The following is an 18,005-nucleotide window of genomic DNA, read 5'->3' as shown; positions in this document are numbered from 1 at the left end:
CGCGAGTATCGCGGGTCCCCCCTTGTGTATTTTAATTAGTACAACAATGATTGTGTGGGGGAAACCATGAAACTCTTTAATGTTAAAAAGGGGTACACGCACTCAAAAAGATTGTAGACTTCTGCTCTAGACAGCTCTTCAACATGTTTTAGTTGCTGTTTGGTTAAAGCTCTTTTAAGCCATTCCACATTTTGGTGGTCTTGATCTGTGGACCCAGAGAGATTACGAAGATCTCATTTTGTTCCTCCCTCCTAATCATCTAACTAGATGGGGTCAGTCCGGGGAGTGGTGGATTCAGATACTTCTCTTTTTCCTGAGAAACTCTTAATCCCACAGGAGGAGGAGGCGGAAGAGGAGGAGAGATTGGATTTATACCCCACCCTTCACTACCCAAAGAAGTCTGAGGGGCTTACAATCTCCTTCCCTTCCTCTCCCCCCAACAGACACTCTGTGAGGCAGGTGGGGCTGAGAGAGCACTTTTGAGGACTGCTTGTGAGAGAACAGCTCTGAAAGAACTTGTGACTGACTTAAGGTCACCCCAGCAGCTGCATGTGGAGCAGTGGGGAATCAAACCCCGTTCTCCCAGATTAGAGTCTGCACTCCTAACCACCACACCAAACTGGCTCTCGAGGAGGAGGAGTGGAAGAGGAAGAGATTGGATTTATACCCCACTCTTCACTCTAAGTCTCAGAGCAGTTTACAATTACCTTCCCTTCCTCTCCCCACAATAGACACCCTTGTGAGGTAGGTGGGGCTGAGGGAACTCTTTTGAGGATTGCCCTTGAGAGAACAGCTCAGAGAGAACTTGTGACTGATCCAAGGTCATACCAGCAGCTGCATGTGAAGGAGTGGGGAATCAAACCTGGTTCTCCCAGATTAGAGTCCGCACACTTAACCACTACATCAAACTGGCTCCAGATCACCTCCAAAGCATGGCAGTGCCCATAATAATTGTCTGTACTCTCTTGTTTTGTGTAGGTTTGCCATGCTGGCATCCAGCCCCTTAACACAGAAATTCCCTCTCCCTTTTTAAGAAACAACACTACTCTCCCATCTCCCGTTAACTAATGGGGATTGAACAGAATTGTACTTGCAAACATCAACTCGGGACCTTTTTTTCTTTTCTCTACTTCTCCCCCTAATACTGATACAGTAATAGTTGTTTCTAAGGAAATTCTACACCCCGTGTAATTCAAAAGATCAATGTTACTTCCAGCTCTTCTGACAACCGCTTATTTTCCCTGACTAGTGTGCCTCTGCTTCGCGAAAGGACGACTCACAGGAACATATGCCTGAGTGCTGTGCTGGGCACGTAAGAGGGGAAAGGAGCTGTCAATCATATGGAACTGTGGGTGACCCACGGAGCAAGTCTGCAGAGCTCTGCCTCGTGCCTGGGGCCCTCCTGGTCACTTCCACTTGAGCTCCTTGTCATTTCAAAGTGATTAAGTGCTCGTGATTGCCAGCCCCGTCATTCTGCGATGGAGAACAGCTCCTGCCAAGCTGCCACGTTGAAAAGTGCGTGCCTCTCATGCGTGACATCTTCTGTGTAGTTTTGTTCCCAGTTCTGTGGCAGCCTGAATCCTCCAGGGCTCAGTGCAGGTGCAGATGAACAATAATACCAGCGCCTTGAGTTTCTTGTCCATTTGTAAGAGCTGCTATGCCAGAGGTTTTCAGACGCTGTCTTTAGCTAATCCTTTGCACGTTGACTCATTTGCACGAAAACTCAGCATGTTAAGGATTCTGGGCTATGTTCTAGGGTTCACAGTTTGTGGTAGTTCAGTTCCTGGCACGATCCCAGGCAACAGATAAAACTCCTCTCTGCTTGAGATTCTGGAGAGCCACTGCTAACCAGAGCAGGCAATACTGAGCAAGCTTGGACTCCATATAAAACTGTTCCATCTGTGCCAATGTTTCCTGGAATACAGGGACCATGGCACTATCTCAAGTAAACACACTGAAGTTTCTAAGCATTGGCATACAAAGGGGGACGCAAACCTGTGCAAAAAGGCTGTTCACCTTCACCACACACTGCCTTGTTGTTGAAAACAGAGAGATGTTTTCTCCCCCACTCTCACAGAATTAGAACTGGAAGTCAATCTATGAAATTTTTTGGTGGTAGGTTTCATAAAAACAAAACAAAATGCTCGGGGTGATTGACATAATCATCATATATCTAATTCTGAACCTGTCCTCTCTGCATATCAAAACCCCCAGAGAATGGGGCCAGGTACACATCCGAGGTATTTTTCTACAGATCCCAAAGGTTTTAAAAAAATTAATGTCGGGAGGGGGGGGGAGAAAGAGGTCTCATAACATGATGTCATGACTCATGAGATCTTGGCCATCGTTTTTCGGGAGGAAGGCAGGTGAGGAAGAGCAGGAGATGGCAGGAAGTACAGAAAACAAAAACAACAGGAGAAGGAAGAAAAGAGGGTGGCTGCAGCAGACAGGTGGGTGAATGAGCCAGCCAGTGAGGGAATGAGAAGCATGAGAAGGAGAAAGGTGGCAGCAGCAAAGGAAAGTGAGACAACAGGCAAGCAAGCATAGGAAGGACGCCATAGCAGAAGCAGTGGGAGAGCAAATGAGGGCAAGAGAGGCAGTGAAGGAAGAAGGATGTGAGAAAGCTAGGGAGAGAGAGCTAATGAAAGGGGCAAAAGGGAGCGAAAATTAGGTTAAATCAAGCAAGCTGTACAGTCAAGAAAGGGAGAATTCACCCAGCTGCCCCTCCTTACCACAGCCTCTCATGCCCTATGGCTTTTCGTTCAAGCCCTGACTCACAGCACCAGTTCTTCAGGGAATACAGGCATTGTTAGGGGGAGCAGCAAGACTCCAAACCACAAAGTTCATGTGGGACTCCACACATACTCTGTGAGACCCAATTCTATACATTTCTGGATTTTATTTATTTATTAGATTTCTATTCCACCCTTTTCTGAAGGCTCAGGGTGGATTACAACAATAACAATTGCCTAGAAAATACATAATATGTAAAATAAAAAACAGACATCAGCCATTCATAAATAATAAAATATAGAGACGTGAATGGGTAGATGAGTTCCAGGAGGGCCAAGAGAACAAGAAGAAGAGTTGATTTTATAGCCCACCCTTCACTACCCAAAGGACTCTCAGAGCTGCTTACAATCACCTTCCCTTCCTCCCCACCCTGTGAGGGAGGTGGGGCTGGGAGAGCTCTGAGAGATCTGGCTTCATGTGGAGGAGACGAGAATCAAATCCAGTTCTTCACATTAGAGACTACTGCTCTTAACCACTACACCAAGCTGTAGAAGATCAGAAGGCGGCCTCCCCGAACAAGACTGACTCACAAGTCCTGCAGAATGTCCTGCAGGGCTCGAACCTCGTCTGGCAAGGCACTCTATCAGGACAGTGCCAAGGTGGAAAAGAACCTTGTCTTGGTGGTAGCCAAACAGACTTCCTGGGGGCCCGGTGCAGAAGGTCCTGCAGGGCTCGAACCTCGTCTGGCAAGCACTCTATCAGGACAGTGCCAAGGTCCTGGTGGTACCCAAGCAGACTTCCTGAGGGCCCGGCGCCACCAACACAGGATGGATACATGCATTCCACGTTACAGCAGCCAACAATCTGGCGGCTGCATTATGAATTACCTAAAACTTCTGGAGCAGCCTCAAAGGGCAGCCCTGTATAGCGCGAATTACAGTAATCTACACAAGAGGTGATTGTGGCATGGATCACTGTAGGAAGGCTGGAACAAGACAGGTAGGGGACTAAATGGCGAGCTCACTGTAAATGGTAAAAGGCAGTCCATGCAATGTTGGACACCTGCTTCTCAAATAAGAATGAGGTATCCAACCATACCCCCAGGCTCCTGATAGAGTCCAGCAATGTAAGTGGAACCCCATCAAGAGCCAGGAGTTGTATGTTGCCAACAGGTCTGCGCTGACCCAGCCATATGACCTCAGTCTTGGGAGGATTTAGCTTCAGCCAGTTTTCCCTCAACCACTCCACCACAGCATCTAGACAATGGAATAAGTTCAGGGAGATCAGACTCCAGCTGATCACCAAGCAGGAGACAGAGTTGGGTGTCATCCTCGTACTGATGGTACCCCACCCCATAGCCCCTGATGAGATCAGCCAGAGGGCACATATAGATGTTAAATAACATTGGTGACAGGATCACACCCTGAGGAATACCCCAAACAAGCAGCATACTAGGTGAACTCCTAACACCATCAACAACCTTCTGTAAATGTCCTCATAGGAAGAAGGAAAACCACTGAAGCACAGCACCTTGTATCCCTAAGGAGGTGAGGTGGTCAATCAGTATCAGGTGGTCAACCATGTTAAATGCTGCTGAAAGATTTAGTAAAATCAGCTGCGCTGACCCACCACAGTCCATCTCCCATCAAAGATTGTCAACCAGCGCCACAAGTGCGATCTCCATCCCATACCAGGGTCTGAAACCAAACTGGAATGGATCTAAAGAACTTGTGGGCACTCCATGAAATTGCTGAGAAGTCGGGTTAGAATAGATAAAAGGAAGTTCTTCTTCACTCAAAGAGTGATTAACACATGGAATTCACTGCCACAGGAGGTGGTGGCGGCTACAAGCATGGACGGCTTCAAGAGGGAATTAGATAAGCATATGGAGCAGAGGTCCATCAGTGGCTATTAGCCACAAGGTATAGATAGGAACTCTCAGGCTGGGGCAAGTGATGCTCTGTATCCTTGGTACTTGGGGGGAGGGCAACAGTGGGAGGGCTTCTAGTGCCCTGGCCCCACTGCTAGACCTCCTGATGGCGCCTGGTATTTTTGGCCACTGTGTGACAGAGTGTTCGACTAGATGGACCATTGGCCTGATCCAACATTGGCTTCTCTTATGTTCTTAAGTTTCATCCAGGAATTCCTGGAGTGGCTCAGCCACTGCCCTCTCAATTACCTTCCCCAGAAACAGCAAATTCAAGACTGGGCAGAATTGGCCATTCCCAAAACCCAATGGATCCCTAAGTCTCTGTGGGCTGGCATAAATCAGCCCTTGGCCCAAGCAGAGGAGAATCACAATTCTCAACTTGGTCTTAAGTAGGTAATGATCTGTCCATGGCACCAGTTCTGCATGAACTGTGGTTACCAGATCAATCCCTGCACAGAAAAACAAATCCAGCATATGGCCTGTTTTGTGTGTGGAAACCTAAACAATCTGGGAAAGTGCCAATGCTGCCACAGCAGACATGAAGTCTGAGGCTGGATCTATATCCTGCCCTCCCCACAAGTGGGCTTAGGGCGGGTCACAACAGTTAAAATACAAACATAGCAATACATCCAAATACAAGTACAAATTCATATAAAGTTAAAATTCCTAAAAACAGCAACAAATGGCAGAAAACTTCAATTTACAGTATCCACGGACGCCTCCTGTGGTCGGCATCCGCTAACAAAGATGAGAACCCACTCAACAGATGCCACAGAAATCTCTAGAAAGGGCAGTTCACCCAGGCAGTATATGCAGAGGAGGCCAAAGTATTTAGACATCCACCACCTCAACCAAAGACCTGGCGGAACAGCTCCGTTTTACAAGCCCTGCGGAATTGCATTAAATCCTGCACTGGGATCCCCAAGTACTATCAGCTGAGGGAAATGCACTGCCCACTCCGAGACCACCTCAATCAGTCTCAGCAGGGTATCTGCCAGTGTGCTGGGCAGACGATACACTAGCAAGATAGCCAACCTCTCCCTGGTTTCCCACACCAGGCCAATGGATTATAGAAGCACTGTAACTGGGCTGATGTAGAAAAGATCTAGAGTGGGGTTTTTAATTGTTTGGACAGTAAAAGGAATTGGGGTTACCTGTTAATCAATGTGCAGGTTAACAGAGCAGTTCTGTTCAGTTTCTGGGTTATTGCAACACAACATATTTCTTTCCTCTCCTTTGCTTGTTGATGGTGTATTGCTAGCCATATTATGTGACACTACAAAGAGAGGGCAGAGATCTGGATTTAGGTCCACCTCTCCTTTAAGCTGACGACTATGGGGTAGGGCAAGGCTATCTTGCCCGGGGAGCTGAACCTAGCTTGTCTTGAACTGCCTAATTCCTCCATGCATCCAAAAGGAGAGTGGATATTCCTCTTTCTTCTCCCTCCACAGAGACTGCTAAGTGCAAAGACAGGCCTTTCATACCCAGATATACCCCGACTGGTGCCAATTAACTGAACTGCCCGGATAACAAACTGCTGGAGAATGCAGCTTTTACTTTATTATTGAATTGCATCCAAAGAAGTACAAACAGAGCAGAGTCTCCCCTCCCTGAAAGATGGCTCTTGGAAGACGGAGAGACCCTCAGAATTGGGCAAAGTGCAACATGGGAGGGATCTGCGGTGGGAAGGGGGAATCTACAAAAATCACACATACCCCATGCAAGAGGGTCAGGCCCTTTGACTAGCAGAAGAGAGCTCTGGCTCCACGCATTGTTTTATTGTCATCGCTGTAACTTAATTTGTAAGCTGGCTGTTCTCCATTGTAATTACAAAGCAGCAGAAGAATATGAGACAGGAAAAAATAAATGGTCAGGCAGAGCATGTATTATGCAAGTACAAATCTAAATGTAAGAGTCCCCCATTTTAAATTTAAAACACCTTCTGGAGATGCTTGATTAGCTCAGGGAGGGCTTTTTGACACAGAAGAGTTAAAGCGCTAAAAATATTCCTGGAGAAACCTTTAAAAAATCAAAAGGAAAAGAATCTGTTATGTACCTGGACCAACAACAGCAAGTTCGTATCTGGCAAAGGTGACTTTAATTTCAGAGCTTGCAATAATTCTACGATGACACTGCGGGATAAATAGAACTTATCCCTTTCCTGAAACAAAGAAAACAACAGATTAAAGTTGGCAGTGACTATGAGAAGTATCGCTGATAGTGGATCCTGGAAACCAAAACTATTTGACTGAGCATATTAACCCCAAAGACAGGTGGGGGGCCCTGTGAGGTCTATGCTTGCCTAAAAGAGCAAATACGTTTCAGTCCCCTCTGGGGAACCACTATTTGTGGCAACCGAGTCCCCACCTCTACATATGTTTATGCTTCTGTCCAATTTCCAGAGCTCCTGTCCCCAAAGTGACACAGGATTTCTGTTCCACAAGGGAAGGGAATGAGTTCTACTGCAGAGGACTATAACATCTGCTCCATTCTATTAAGTATTTTGTCCTAATGAATACACAGTTCAAAAGAGAGGGAGGGGCATTCCCCCTCAACCCACACAAACACATGCATATTTGCTTCCTTTATGGTTCAAGTTGATAAACTAGACATCCCCACAGTTTATTGATCTGGGGTTTTCTTAGATGAGAGAAAATTCCTCTCTCATATTCTGGGACAGAGTTTAGCTTTACACAGGGCTCTTTTTGTAGAAAAAGCCCAGCAGGAACTCATTAGCATAATAGGCCACACCCAACAGCAGGAACTCATTAGCATATTGGGCCACACCCCTGACAGCACAGCTTATTAGCACATTAGGCCGCACCCACATGTTACCAGAAGTGTGGTTATCCAGCCACACCCACCTTTTGCTTGTTATTCTGTTTACCTTGTTTGTTGTTCAAACCCAGGGCCTTTTTTTGTAGCAGGAACTCCTTTGCATGTTAGGCCACACACCCCTCGTGTAGCCAATCCTATTGAGTTTCTGCTGTTGGGTGTGGCCTATTATGCTAATGAGTTTCTGCTGGGCGTGGCCAACTTGGGAGCCAGCCGGAACTCTGTTCCTGTGAGTTCCTGCCCAGAAATAGCCCTGGCTTTACACATCCTCCATAGAGTTATTGCCAGCACAGACACAATAGTGCAGAAAATCACTCCACAAAACCCAAATGTTGATCATCAAAGGAAACATCAAAGCTTTATTAATGCAAGCCCTCTTCAGATGTTACAGTTTGGGTACTGCTACCTTGCATATTGGGAGAGCACACTATACACGATGCTCCCAATACGAGCAGCTGCGATTTTACATGAATAGGACAATGGGCATATTTTCCGGCATCCATATATGTGAATGGAAAACCAGGTTTGTCAGGGGCATGGTTTTGTGCATACCTCAGTTAGAAAGTATGCCCGTCACCTTGTTCACACAAAATGGCAATCGTGCGTATTGGAAAATCACATGCCTTAAGGTCTCCCAGTACACAAGGCTGGAGCGCCTAAAATGCCATGAGTTAAAAGGGTTGTAAAAGTTCATCTAAATAGAGGAAATGGATGAAAAGGGATGGAACAAAAAGGAAGGAAAGATGTCAAATTCTGCAACTATAGTTACAGGGCAGACATTAGATATATATTTTACACTATGCATGTTATGTCTTGACCTGGATAGCCCAGGCTAGCTTGATCTTGTCAGTTTCTGGAAGCTACGCAGGGTCAGTCCTGGTCAGTATTTGGATGGGAGGCCAGCAAGAAGATCCAGGGTTTGCAACACAGAGCCAGGCAATGGCAAATCACCTCTGAAGGTCTCTTGCCTTGAAAATCTTATGGGGTCATCAAAAGTCAGCTGTGACTTGATGGCAAAAAAGAAATGCACGTTACACAATCTGTTCTGCTTTTAACAGCACAGTCTTAAGCAGAGTTACATGCTTCAAAATCTATTAAAGTCAATGGGCTTGTAAAGGTATAACTTTGGGTGGCACTGTCAAATGGCCATTTCCCATCTTTTAGATCAATGGGTGGGCTTCGATTTGGGGTTATGTGGCAGCTGTGGTCAGACAGGCAGCAAACACCAACTGTAGGAGAAGCCGAAATGGACAAAAAGGACAGTCCTCCCATCCCCCTGAAAACCTTCAGACTTTTCTACATTCAGAACTTTCATCAGACTTCCACCCATGTGGTTCCAAGATTTCCTCCTCAAAAGTGAGAAACTGAAATCATTTTTTTAATAAAAGAATTTAAGAGTTCCTGTTAAAGCCTTCTATGCTTGTGAACACCCTGACCTAGATGGCTCCCACTTGCCTGCTCTCGTCAGATCTTGGAAGCGGGGCAGGGTCAGCCCTGTTAAGTATTTGGGAGACCGCCAAGGAAGTCACTATGCAGAGGAAGGCAATGGCAAGCCACCATTGCCGCCACCACTCTACAGGGTGACCATAAGTTAGCTGTGACTTTAGGGCACGTTGCCTACACACATGCTTGTGAACAACACTATGTCTCTGTCAGTGTTAACATGATTAAATGTCCAGTTCAGTACAGTCTCTCAGTTTACCAGTTACTTCATCTGTGGTCAGTCGGACTCTGAGTTGGGGGATTCAACAAGTAGTTGAATAGTAGCAGATAAGAAAACCCAAGTGCACCAGGGTGCAACCTCAACAACAAAAAATGAAGGAGAAGCAGGATTTTGAGGTTACGGCGGCACAGAGAGGGGAGGAAAAGCTGCTCTCAGCTGAGAATGACACAGACATTGAAAAATCAGATTAGTGCCTTCAAGGGAAACAAACTCAGATAAAAAAAGATCAGATTGACATGGGGACCCTAGTCATGCAGAGACATGAAAAGCATGAGATATTCCTGCCCCTGGGGGACTGGATAAAAATAGCTGGCTGCTTCTATTTTTTAAAAAATTGACCTCTGAAACGTGTGATGCTGTGGAGGTGCGGAGGCTGTGAGGCTCACTGGCGAGACGGAGAAGCAAAGCTCCACAATCTGGCTACAGTGCTTTACTGCAAAAAATAAAGGTCCACAAAGAAGATACTCAGGGGATGGCAGCGGCCCAGTTAACGTTTTCCCCCATATTTCAACTGGCGCATGCAGACCAGCAGGTTGTTGCTAACCAGGGAAGGCCTCGAACACATATAAACCTTTTGCATGTGGCACTGAGAAAGGGGGAGGGGATGAAGAACTGAGATCCTTACCAGAGAGATCAGGTGCAATGTGAGTGGCTGAGCGTGGAAGCCCAGAGGACCCTCTGGTTTAAATTTTACCTCAGCCGTGAGCTCCCCTCCATGAGTGGCCTTGGTCAAGGAGCTATTCTCTCAGCCCCCTTGTTATTTACAATTATTTCATCTGATTTATAGACCACCCTCCCCCCACATGGGGCTCAGGGTGGTTAGCAACAATTTACTAAATACGTTCCAATAAATACAATAAATTATATATATCCAGGTTAAAATTTAAACAATAAAAACAGCAATAATTAAAATGGATCAGATGGTGTTTAAACATTACGTATCCTCTCCCGGAGGGGGAGAGATGGGGAGGCCAGGCTTGATGGCAAACCGTTGCTGTCCTCAAGCATAGGCCTGGTGGAACATCTCTGTCTTACAGGCCCTGCGGAACTGCAGTAGGTCCCGCAGGGCATGGATGTCGTTAGGCAGAGAGTTCCACCAGGGCCTGGAAAAGCCCTGACTCTGACTGAGGACAGCTTGATATTTTTTCAGGCCAGGGAACTCCAGGAGGTTCTTCTCTCTCTTCTGGGGGTATACCGGAAGATGCTTGTCTACAAGTTGGAGATAATAATCCTGGCCTGTTGTAAGGATTACTGTAATGATTAGTGGACATACTCTGAGTGCTTCAAGCATGCTCTTAAAAAATTAGTGGGCCAAACAACATGTGATGCCAGAGGGCCTTGCATCCTAGTGACAAGTTGTGAGTCTGGAGTGGAACCTGCCACCGTGATCCTGCTTCCCTCTCTATCTGTCACCACAAACATACACCAAAGCTTCAAGCAGCCTAGGGTAGACACCATTTTTTATCTATATCTGTCCCATTTATGGAAGAAGAAGAAGAAGAAGATGATGATATTGGATTTATACCCTGCCCTTCACTACCCAAAATTCTCAGAGTAGCTTACAATCTCCTTTCCCTTCCCCTCCCCACAACAGACACGCTGTGAGGTAGGTGGGGCTGAGAGAGCTCTTTCGAAGACTGCTCTTGAGAGAACAGCTCTGAGAGAACTTGAGACTGACCCAAGGTCATACCAGCAGCTGCATGTGGAGGAGTGGGGAATCAAACCCAGTTCTCCCAGATTAGAGTCTGCACTCTTAACCACTATACCAAACTGGCTCTCAAACTGGACCAAACAACACAGCTGGGGTTTGAACAATAAAACTTCAGCACAACATGCAGTAATATCTTTTATTTATTTATTTATTGCTGTCAAGCTGCTGCCGACTTCTGGTAACTCCTCATGGGGTTTCAAGGTATAGACGTTCATAGGTGGTTTGTCATTGCCTGCTTTTGAATAGCAGCCCCGGAATTCCTTGGTGGCCTCCCATCCAAATACTAATCAGGACCGACCCTGCTTAGCTTCCAAGGTCTGGCCAGATCGTGCTACCCTGGGCTATCTGTGTACCATTATTATCTGCATCCTACTGAATTGAACAGCAAAATATATGACAATTTGCATGTACCAGAACTGAGACTGCATCCATTAATCTATAACATGTGCCATGGATCCACAAGAATAATACGACTTGAAAAATGTACTGTATGCAGTAACTTACATAGGATGGTTTACCTTATGCTTCTGCATCATTTTTATCAGGTATTTTACCAGAAGTACTTGCCATTTGTCACCATGTTGTGCTGCTGCTATTACTTATGCTTAGACATATGTTAGGTAGGCTGTAGGTACCCCTGATATATTTTTGTGTTCCCTTGTTGAATTTTCTCCAGATTCAGCAACAAAAAGTTTCAGACATAATAACTGCACAAACATTTCTGGGGTACTGTCAAAGTCTGATTCAGGCAAGCTTTGTTGAGCAAAATTTCAACACCAGAATACCAAGCCATTTCCCCCCCACACCCTTTCTTTTTAAAAGCATGTATTACAAAACTTGCCTTAATTTCAGTCTGTCCAGAAGGTAGTAATACTTGGGGGGCTGCCCCGATTTTCAAATGGAATAAACCCACTCCTAGAGTCAGTTACCTTTGTGAAAGCCCTGTGACATAAGCCACACAGTTCTACCAAGTAGGCTAGGGTGAAGACAGCATTCTGGATGACAAAACTAAGCAGTTTTGAAAACGGCTCCAGCAGACTCTGCAATTCAATAAAGACCGGGGTAACTTCAGTGCATTGCATCCTTCAGCAAGATGGCCTGGATTGCGAAATCTTTCATTAAAACCAAGCCTCTCCCCCTCCCACCTTTTCCCCTCGGAGGAAGGCAGGTTGCAGCTGTCCAAACCAATTCAGCCAAACAGCTGAACAACACGTAGGGCTTCCCCAGCCAGCACCTTAAGTGAACTCCTGGAAAGCAGGAGCATTTTCTGCTGACAGATCCCCAGGGAGAAAGGCAGAATTTGGCGCTGAAGCTTCCGTAGCTCCTATCAATGGACCAGCACTGGCCTAAACAATGAAAAGCATCTGATTCTTTTATGGGAACCAAAGTGCGGAAATAACTCTCCCATTCCTCCAGATTAGAGCTAAATGTTTAAATTCCGATGCCCAGTTCATCCTTTGCTGGCTGCAGCAGCATCAAGGGGTGGCTTGTGTGTGTGCACGGGACATGTGATGCAGGTCAACCAGTGCAGATAAAACTTCCAAGATCGCTTCGCACACAATGTTTTTCAAAGGAATTGGTTCATATGGTCGGCTGCAAGTTGTCAAGAGATGCCCACAAACATATGAACCAGGACTTAGTTATTAAGCATGTTAGGAGCAAAGCATTAAAAACACAGCCTCCTCTAGCCAGTATTTGCTACCTAATCCTACAGCCCTTAAAGAAAATTGAAAGCCTTTCTGGCTTCAGCAGGGGTTTCACTAAATCTGCAAGTGGCAGGATCAGGCTCTAGATAAGTCTACTAATGAGGGAGGGAGGGAGGGAGGGAGGGAGGAAGGAAGGAAGGAAGGAAGGAAGGAAGGAAGGAAGGAAGGAAGGAAGGAAGGAAGGAAGGAATCCAGCTTTTGGGAAGATATAAATTCCCACTTTCATAATACATGTAACCCCTCCCACAGACTAATATAACCTGGATTCTCAGACTTGCATCCTCCACGACACTGCACAATTTAACTCAGCCATAATGTCCTCTTTGAAGAGGTGTAAGGGAAAAAAGCCTGAAAAGTAGGTTTAAATGTATAATTTTGGCACTTACCCTGGCAGCACTGCTGGTAGGTATCTTCAGCAGACAGATCATTATCCTTAAACCAGAATCTAAAGAACACTGGGGATAAATGGGGAGGATACAAAATGAGGTTAGAACCTTTCTTTAACGAGAGCACCTGTGCAGTTCAGTGGCTGCTTTTTCTGACTAGGACTGTAGAGAGTAGTCCCTGCTTGATCATGTAGCTCGCAAGCTAGACAGATGGACAGAATTATTTATTTAAAACATGGCTATGCTGCGTTTCTTCTCCCACTCACTGATGACAATGATAGAGGAAGACAGATGAATCTCCCTGGGGAGGGAGTTCCAAAGTTTCCGTGCCACAACCGAGAAGGCCCTTTCTCGGGTTGCGACTGTCTCACCTCAGATGGGGGGGCAGCACCCGAAGCAGGGCCTCTGAGGATGACTGGAGCCATCGGGTAGATCTATATGGGAGTAGGTGGTCCTTCAGTTATGCTGGCCCCAAGCCATACAGAGTTTTAACTTTGAGGCAGTCACTATCTCTCAGCCTAATTTATCTCACAGGGCTTTTGTAAAGCTAAAAAGTAGGCAGGGAAGGAATGATGGTGCCAGACCATTCTGACAGGGGAAGACAAAACATTGGTCCCACCACCCACCCCTCACCCATTTCATTATCAAAGTGCTCCTCTAGCGAAACTAGCTGGTAATCAGAATGCTCTTCTCTGAGGTACATTATTGAGAAGTTGGTCTGCTGTTCATTTAGAAAATCGAGATAGCTTGAATCCAAATAAGCCCTTCTGTGAGAAGAAAGCAGGGGAGGGACTGTGACTTGCGTGGATTTGCCCCTCGAGTTGCTGCCTCCTGGACCACATCCCATATAGTTCCCTGCAAAGGAGAGGCTTTTTGACACATGCAGGGCCCTACAGCTGGTACAGGACTGTGGGGAAAAGCATGTTCTGTGAGTGGAGTTCTGTAGACAGAACTTGATGCAAAGAAAGGGGAATTTGAAGACTGCAGAATTTAATTGGCACTCTGATTAAGCTGACTGAAATAAGAGTACACAGGACCCTCGGAGTTCCATTTGCAAGGTAAGGGGGTGACAAGCCCTCCTTTCTGCACCCTTTTTCTTATCTGAAATATCCCCAGCAAGTCAGTATTTGCTCCCATTGGGTATCCCAAACATCTGGGTATCTGTGTACAGATTGAGTTCTATATCATAGTAGCAATTCCTTCTTCCCATTTTGTGTGGGTGCCTTCTTGAAACACCTAACCAAACTCTAAATCCTTGGGTTTTCTGTTGTTGGACAGTGCAGAATCTACAGGGTTTAAAAAAAAAATTAGACCAGGACAGGGATTCTCAAACTGTGAGTCAGCACCCCAAAGTGGGTTATAACCCTTTTGAAGGCGAATTGTGAGGAGCAGGAGCCAGGTGAGCTGGGAGAGGATGTTTTGGGAAATTGATGGCCAAGGTGAAATAGTCACGAAATACAGCCCATTGCTCAGCTACATATTTATAAATAATAAATGTGAAAACACGCAGCTGCCTTCTATTGAATCCGATCATTGGTCCATCAGGGTCAGTATTGTCTATTCAGACTGGCAGCAGTTCTCCAGGGTCTCAGGCAGAGGTCTTCCACATCACCGACTACCTGATCTACCTGTGAAAATTAAATCCTAAATTTGTTTGGTGTGGCCTGATGTGAGGTCCCTGGGTTTTATGTTGGGGAAGAGGAAAGCAGCAGGAAGCTGCTTTGTAAAGTAGGGGCTGAAAAGTACAATCCCACTTCGAAAGTATGAGAACCACTTTACTATGCCCAAAACTGGCACCCACAAGCATTAAGCAGCCCCCACAACCTAAAAAAAACTTTCCCCCAATTCATCCTTGCACAGTATAGAAACCGATAATATATAGTTTTTTAAAAAATGGAAAGACAACCCTTTCTTAATCTGAAAATGTGTGTTGATATAAGATGCCTTCTTAGCCACCAGTTCAGTTGCCAGATCATAATTCAAAGGCCACAGACTCAAGTTCCTGAAAGCAGGACACCCTCCCACTTAGATGGCACGGGCTCTACCTTAAGGGGTAAAACAGAAGGCAGCTTTGTAAAGAAGGTCTGGAACTGGTTGCTGATTGTGGTCCAGAGGTTGCTGGGGGAATCCATGGGTAAAGCTTCCATAAATGTGGCGATGTTTTCCAAGCAGCGTAGCATTGCGCCCCCTGCTGGTAAATTCTTTTTGGTGTTTAAACCCTAAGAAAAGGAAGAAATTTGTCCAAAGATTAAGAGTGAGGAGCAAGTTACTTAGCAAACAGCACAGACTGTACAAGACCAGAATTCTCACACACAAAGAAATACAAATTATTTAGTTCAACTGAGAACTAATTCAATGTATGTGGGGCATCACTGGGAATAGAGGAAAGGGGAAAGAAGTCTGGAGCTGATATAGATATATGTATGGATTAGATCCTGTGGACTGATTCTGCTAACAGTGGCACTTCTCCCTTGGCATGAGGAACTTTCCCCTGACACAAAAGGCTCTTTCTTCTGCTAATGGAAGAACCTCTTGCCCATAGGCTTTCTTCTCTTGGGTGGAATCACCGCATAGCTGCATAGCTATCCCTTACACATCTACGATTAAAGACAAAAGGCAAGATTTTCAGGGATCATTCAGTTCAAAGAGCTCTAATTTTAAAGATTACACTCTCAACAAAATCAGTGAGAATCAGGCAATCCAAAAATTACTAGGGAGCACTCCCTGGAGAAGACCCTGATGCTGGGAAAGATTGAAGGTCAAAGAAGATGGGGACGGCAAAGGATGAGATGGTTAGACAGTGTCATCGATGCAACGAACATGAAATTGAGCAAACTTCAGAGGATGGCGGAAGACAGGAGGGCCTGACGGAGCTGGTCCATGGGGTCGCGAAGAGTCGGACTCGACTGTGCGACTGAACAACAACTGCGTTCAATTTTCATAGGTTTTTGGTTTTCATACCAGCCTAGTTGATGGCCTTTTCAACAAGTTAGAACTTCTGTTGAATCTGTTTTGCTTTGTTTTAAAGTCAGTTTTAAAAGCTTGACATTGTTTTGGCTCGGTGTGTTACTCAAGAGCTGATGGAGTTCCCAGCTGACAATGAGCAAACATTTCCGAGAATGCAGAAGCATGAAAAACCATGATGATGTTCACCATCCCACAATGGTTTGAATAGCTTGGCTTAGTATTAGGACCAAACCAAATGAGACCCTGGGAGCTTTGTGTCCAAAGCACATGGTGTTGCCCATGGCTGTATTAGATCAGGAAAAAAGCTTAACACACATACCAACTTCCTACTGTGGACCTGGTCTAAATCCTCCCCCCCCCCCAAAAAAAAAACTGGGTGCTGCAGACATGGCACTCTCAGTGTCTCATCTGGTTTGGCACCTAGTAAGATCACAGTAAGCAGCCTGACTGCGCAGCCTAGTCCTGATTTCTTCAGAGCTTGGAAACTAAGCAGGGTCAACCCTGGTTAGTATCTTGGATGGGAGACCACCAAGGAAGTCTAGAGTTGCTATGCAGAGGAAGATAATGGCAAACCACCTCTGCTCATCTTTTGCCATTAAGTGGTCACCATGACAACACATGACTTGACAGCACGCAACTATTATTAATGTAAGATCAAAGTAAGAGCAGGGAAAGTATGAAACAGGAGGGGAAACACACAACAGGCAAGTTAAACAGATGGTAGACTAACCTCTAATAGCTGGCTCAGTGCAGCTATGGAGCTCAGCTCACTGAAATCCATAAGAGACGTGGCCAGGGTCCGTAAAAAACTTCCATCTGCAAAAGAACAATATCGTTTTTCAATAAGGTTTCTGCATGGAGGTAGTGGAGGGTGGCAGAATCAAATCTCAAGCATTGCCCATTACCTTTGATGTTGCTCTGAAACAGCTGGGGAAGTATCCCATTGGGAGCCAGCTGGTGGAAAATGCAGCGGAGAAACTGCTTGGCCACACCCGAAGCGTTCCCTGGGATCATCATGCTGCAGAAAAGAAAAAGGTGGAGAGAGAGTGAGAGAGAGCAGTTTCACAACAATACCCCACAATGAAACAATCAAAGGTGAGTCATTTCTTTCAATTCAAACAGAATTCCATTTAAGAGTGTGCTGCCGTTAATTCACAGAATCACAAAATGGCAATATCGCTTTGCATATTCAGAAAGAAAGGCATTTTCAGTACACATGTGTTAGACTTGACGTGTTGGTTTCAAAAGAAGGAAAAAACACACAAGCGTGTGGTTTGCAGTGGACTGGAATTCTTTTAGGGACCTTTCTGAACAATCCACAGTACGATATACTCAACAGCTTGGTCCAATTGTTACGGCAAACCCTGGTTTGCTACTAATGAACAAGCCAGGGTGTTTGTGTGTGTGCATGGATGTAAATAAACCTTTAGTTAAGTTTTTAATTTAACCATGGTTTGCTGTTACATTTGAACTAGCAAAACATGGTTTCCACCTTTGCTAAAAAAAGGATTTCAGACTGGGGACAAGTCACAGTTTGGTTCCCTAGTTTGCATGGCAGGCACAAACCAGTTTATTCACTTGGGTATAATGTTCAACTATAGTTTGCTACAAACCCAGAAATAACTAATTACCTCACTGCACATCAGAGAGGAAGGAAGAATCACCCAAATCAGTTGGGCGACTCAGTTACAGAGCTTCCTGGATGACGCTTCTGTCCTTGACCCATTCCAGTCCGGTTTTCGCCCGGGGACATGGGATGGAGACAGTGCTGGTTGCCCTTACTGATTACCTCCATAGGCATCTGGATCGAGGCAGTTTGACCGTGCTGTTGTTGTTAGACCTGTCGGCCACATTTGATATGGTTGACCATCAGCTGCTGACCCACCACCTTGCCGACGTGGGGATCCAGGGGCTTGCCCTTCAATGGCTTGCCTCGTTTCTCCAAGGTCGGGGACAGAGGGTAGTGCTAGGGGAACAGCAGTCCCAGAGGCACCCGCTTGAATGTGGGGTGCCT

At 45.7% G+C, this 18,005-nt stretch overlaps 1 protein-coding gene across 1 annotated transcript in view; it reads right to left on the bottom strand.

Annotated features, from left to right (window-relative positions):
- Positions 1–18,005, bottom strand: part of UNC79 (unc-79 homolog (C. elegans)) — a 140,937-nt gene that overhangs the window by 22,362 nt on the left and 100,570 nt on the right. Inside the window, exons 35-40 of the mRNA XM_015414741.1 lie at positions 16,897–17,009; positions 16,722–16,807; positions 15,070–15,243; positions 13,025–13,093; positions 11,862–11,972; positions 6,720–6,824 (exon numbers count right to left, since the gene is read on the bottom strand). Coding sequence (XP_015270227.1) covers positions 6,720–6,824; positions 11,862–11,972; positions 13,025–13,093; positions 15,070–15,243; positions 16,722–16,807; positions 16,897–17,009 — 658 coding nt within the window. The remainder of the gene's footprint in view (positions 1–6,719; positions 6,825–11,861; positions 11,973–13,024; positions 13,094–15,069; positions 15,244–16,721; positions 16,808–16,896; positions 17,010–18,005) is intronic.

Source organism: Gekko japonicus, unplaced genomic scaffold, assembly GCF_001447785.1.
Source record: "Gekko japonicus isolate JY-2015 unplaced genomic scaffold, Gekko_japonicus_V1.1 scaffold1518, whole genome shotgun sequence".
NCBI lineage: Eukaryota > Metazoa > Chordata > Lepidosauria > Squamata > Gekkonidae > Gekko > Gekko japonicus.
This window is presented reverse-complemented; position numbering and strand designations above follow the sequence as displayed.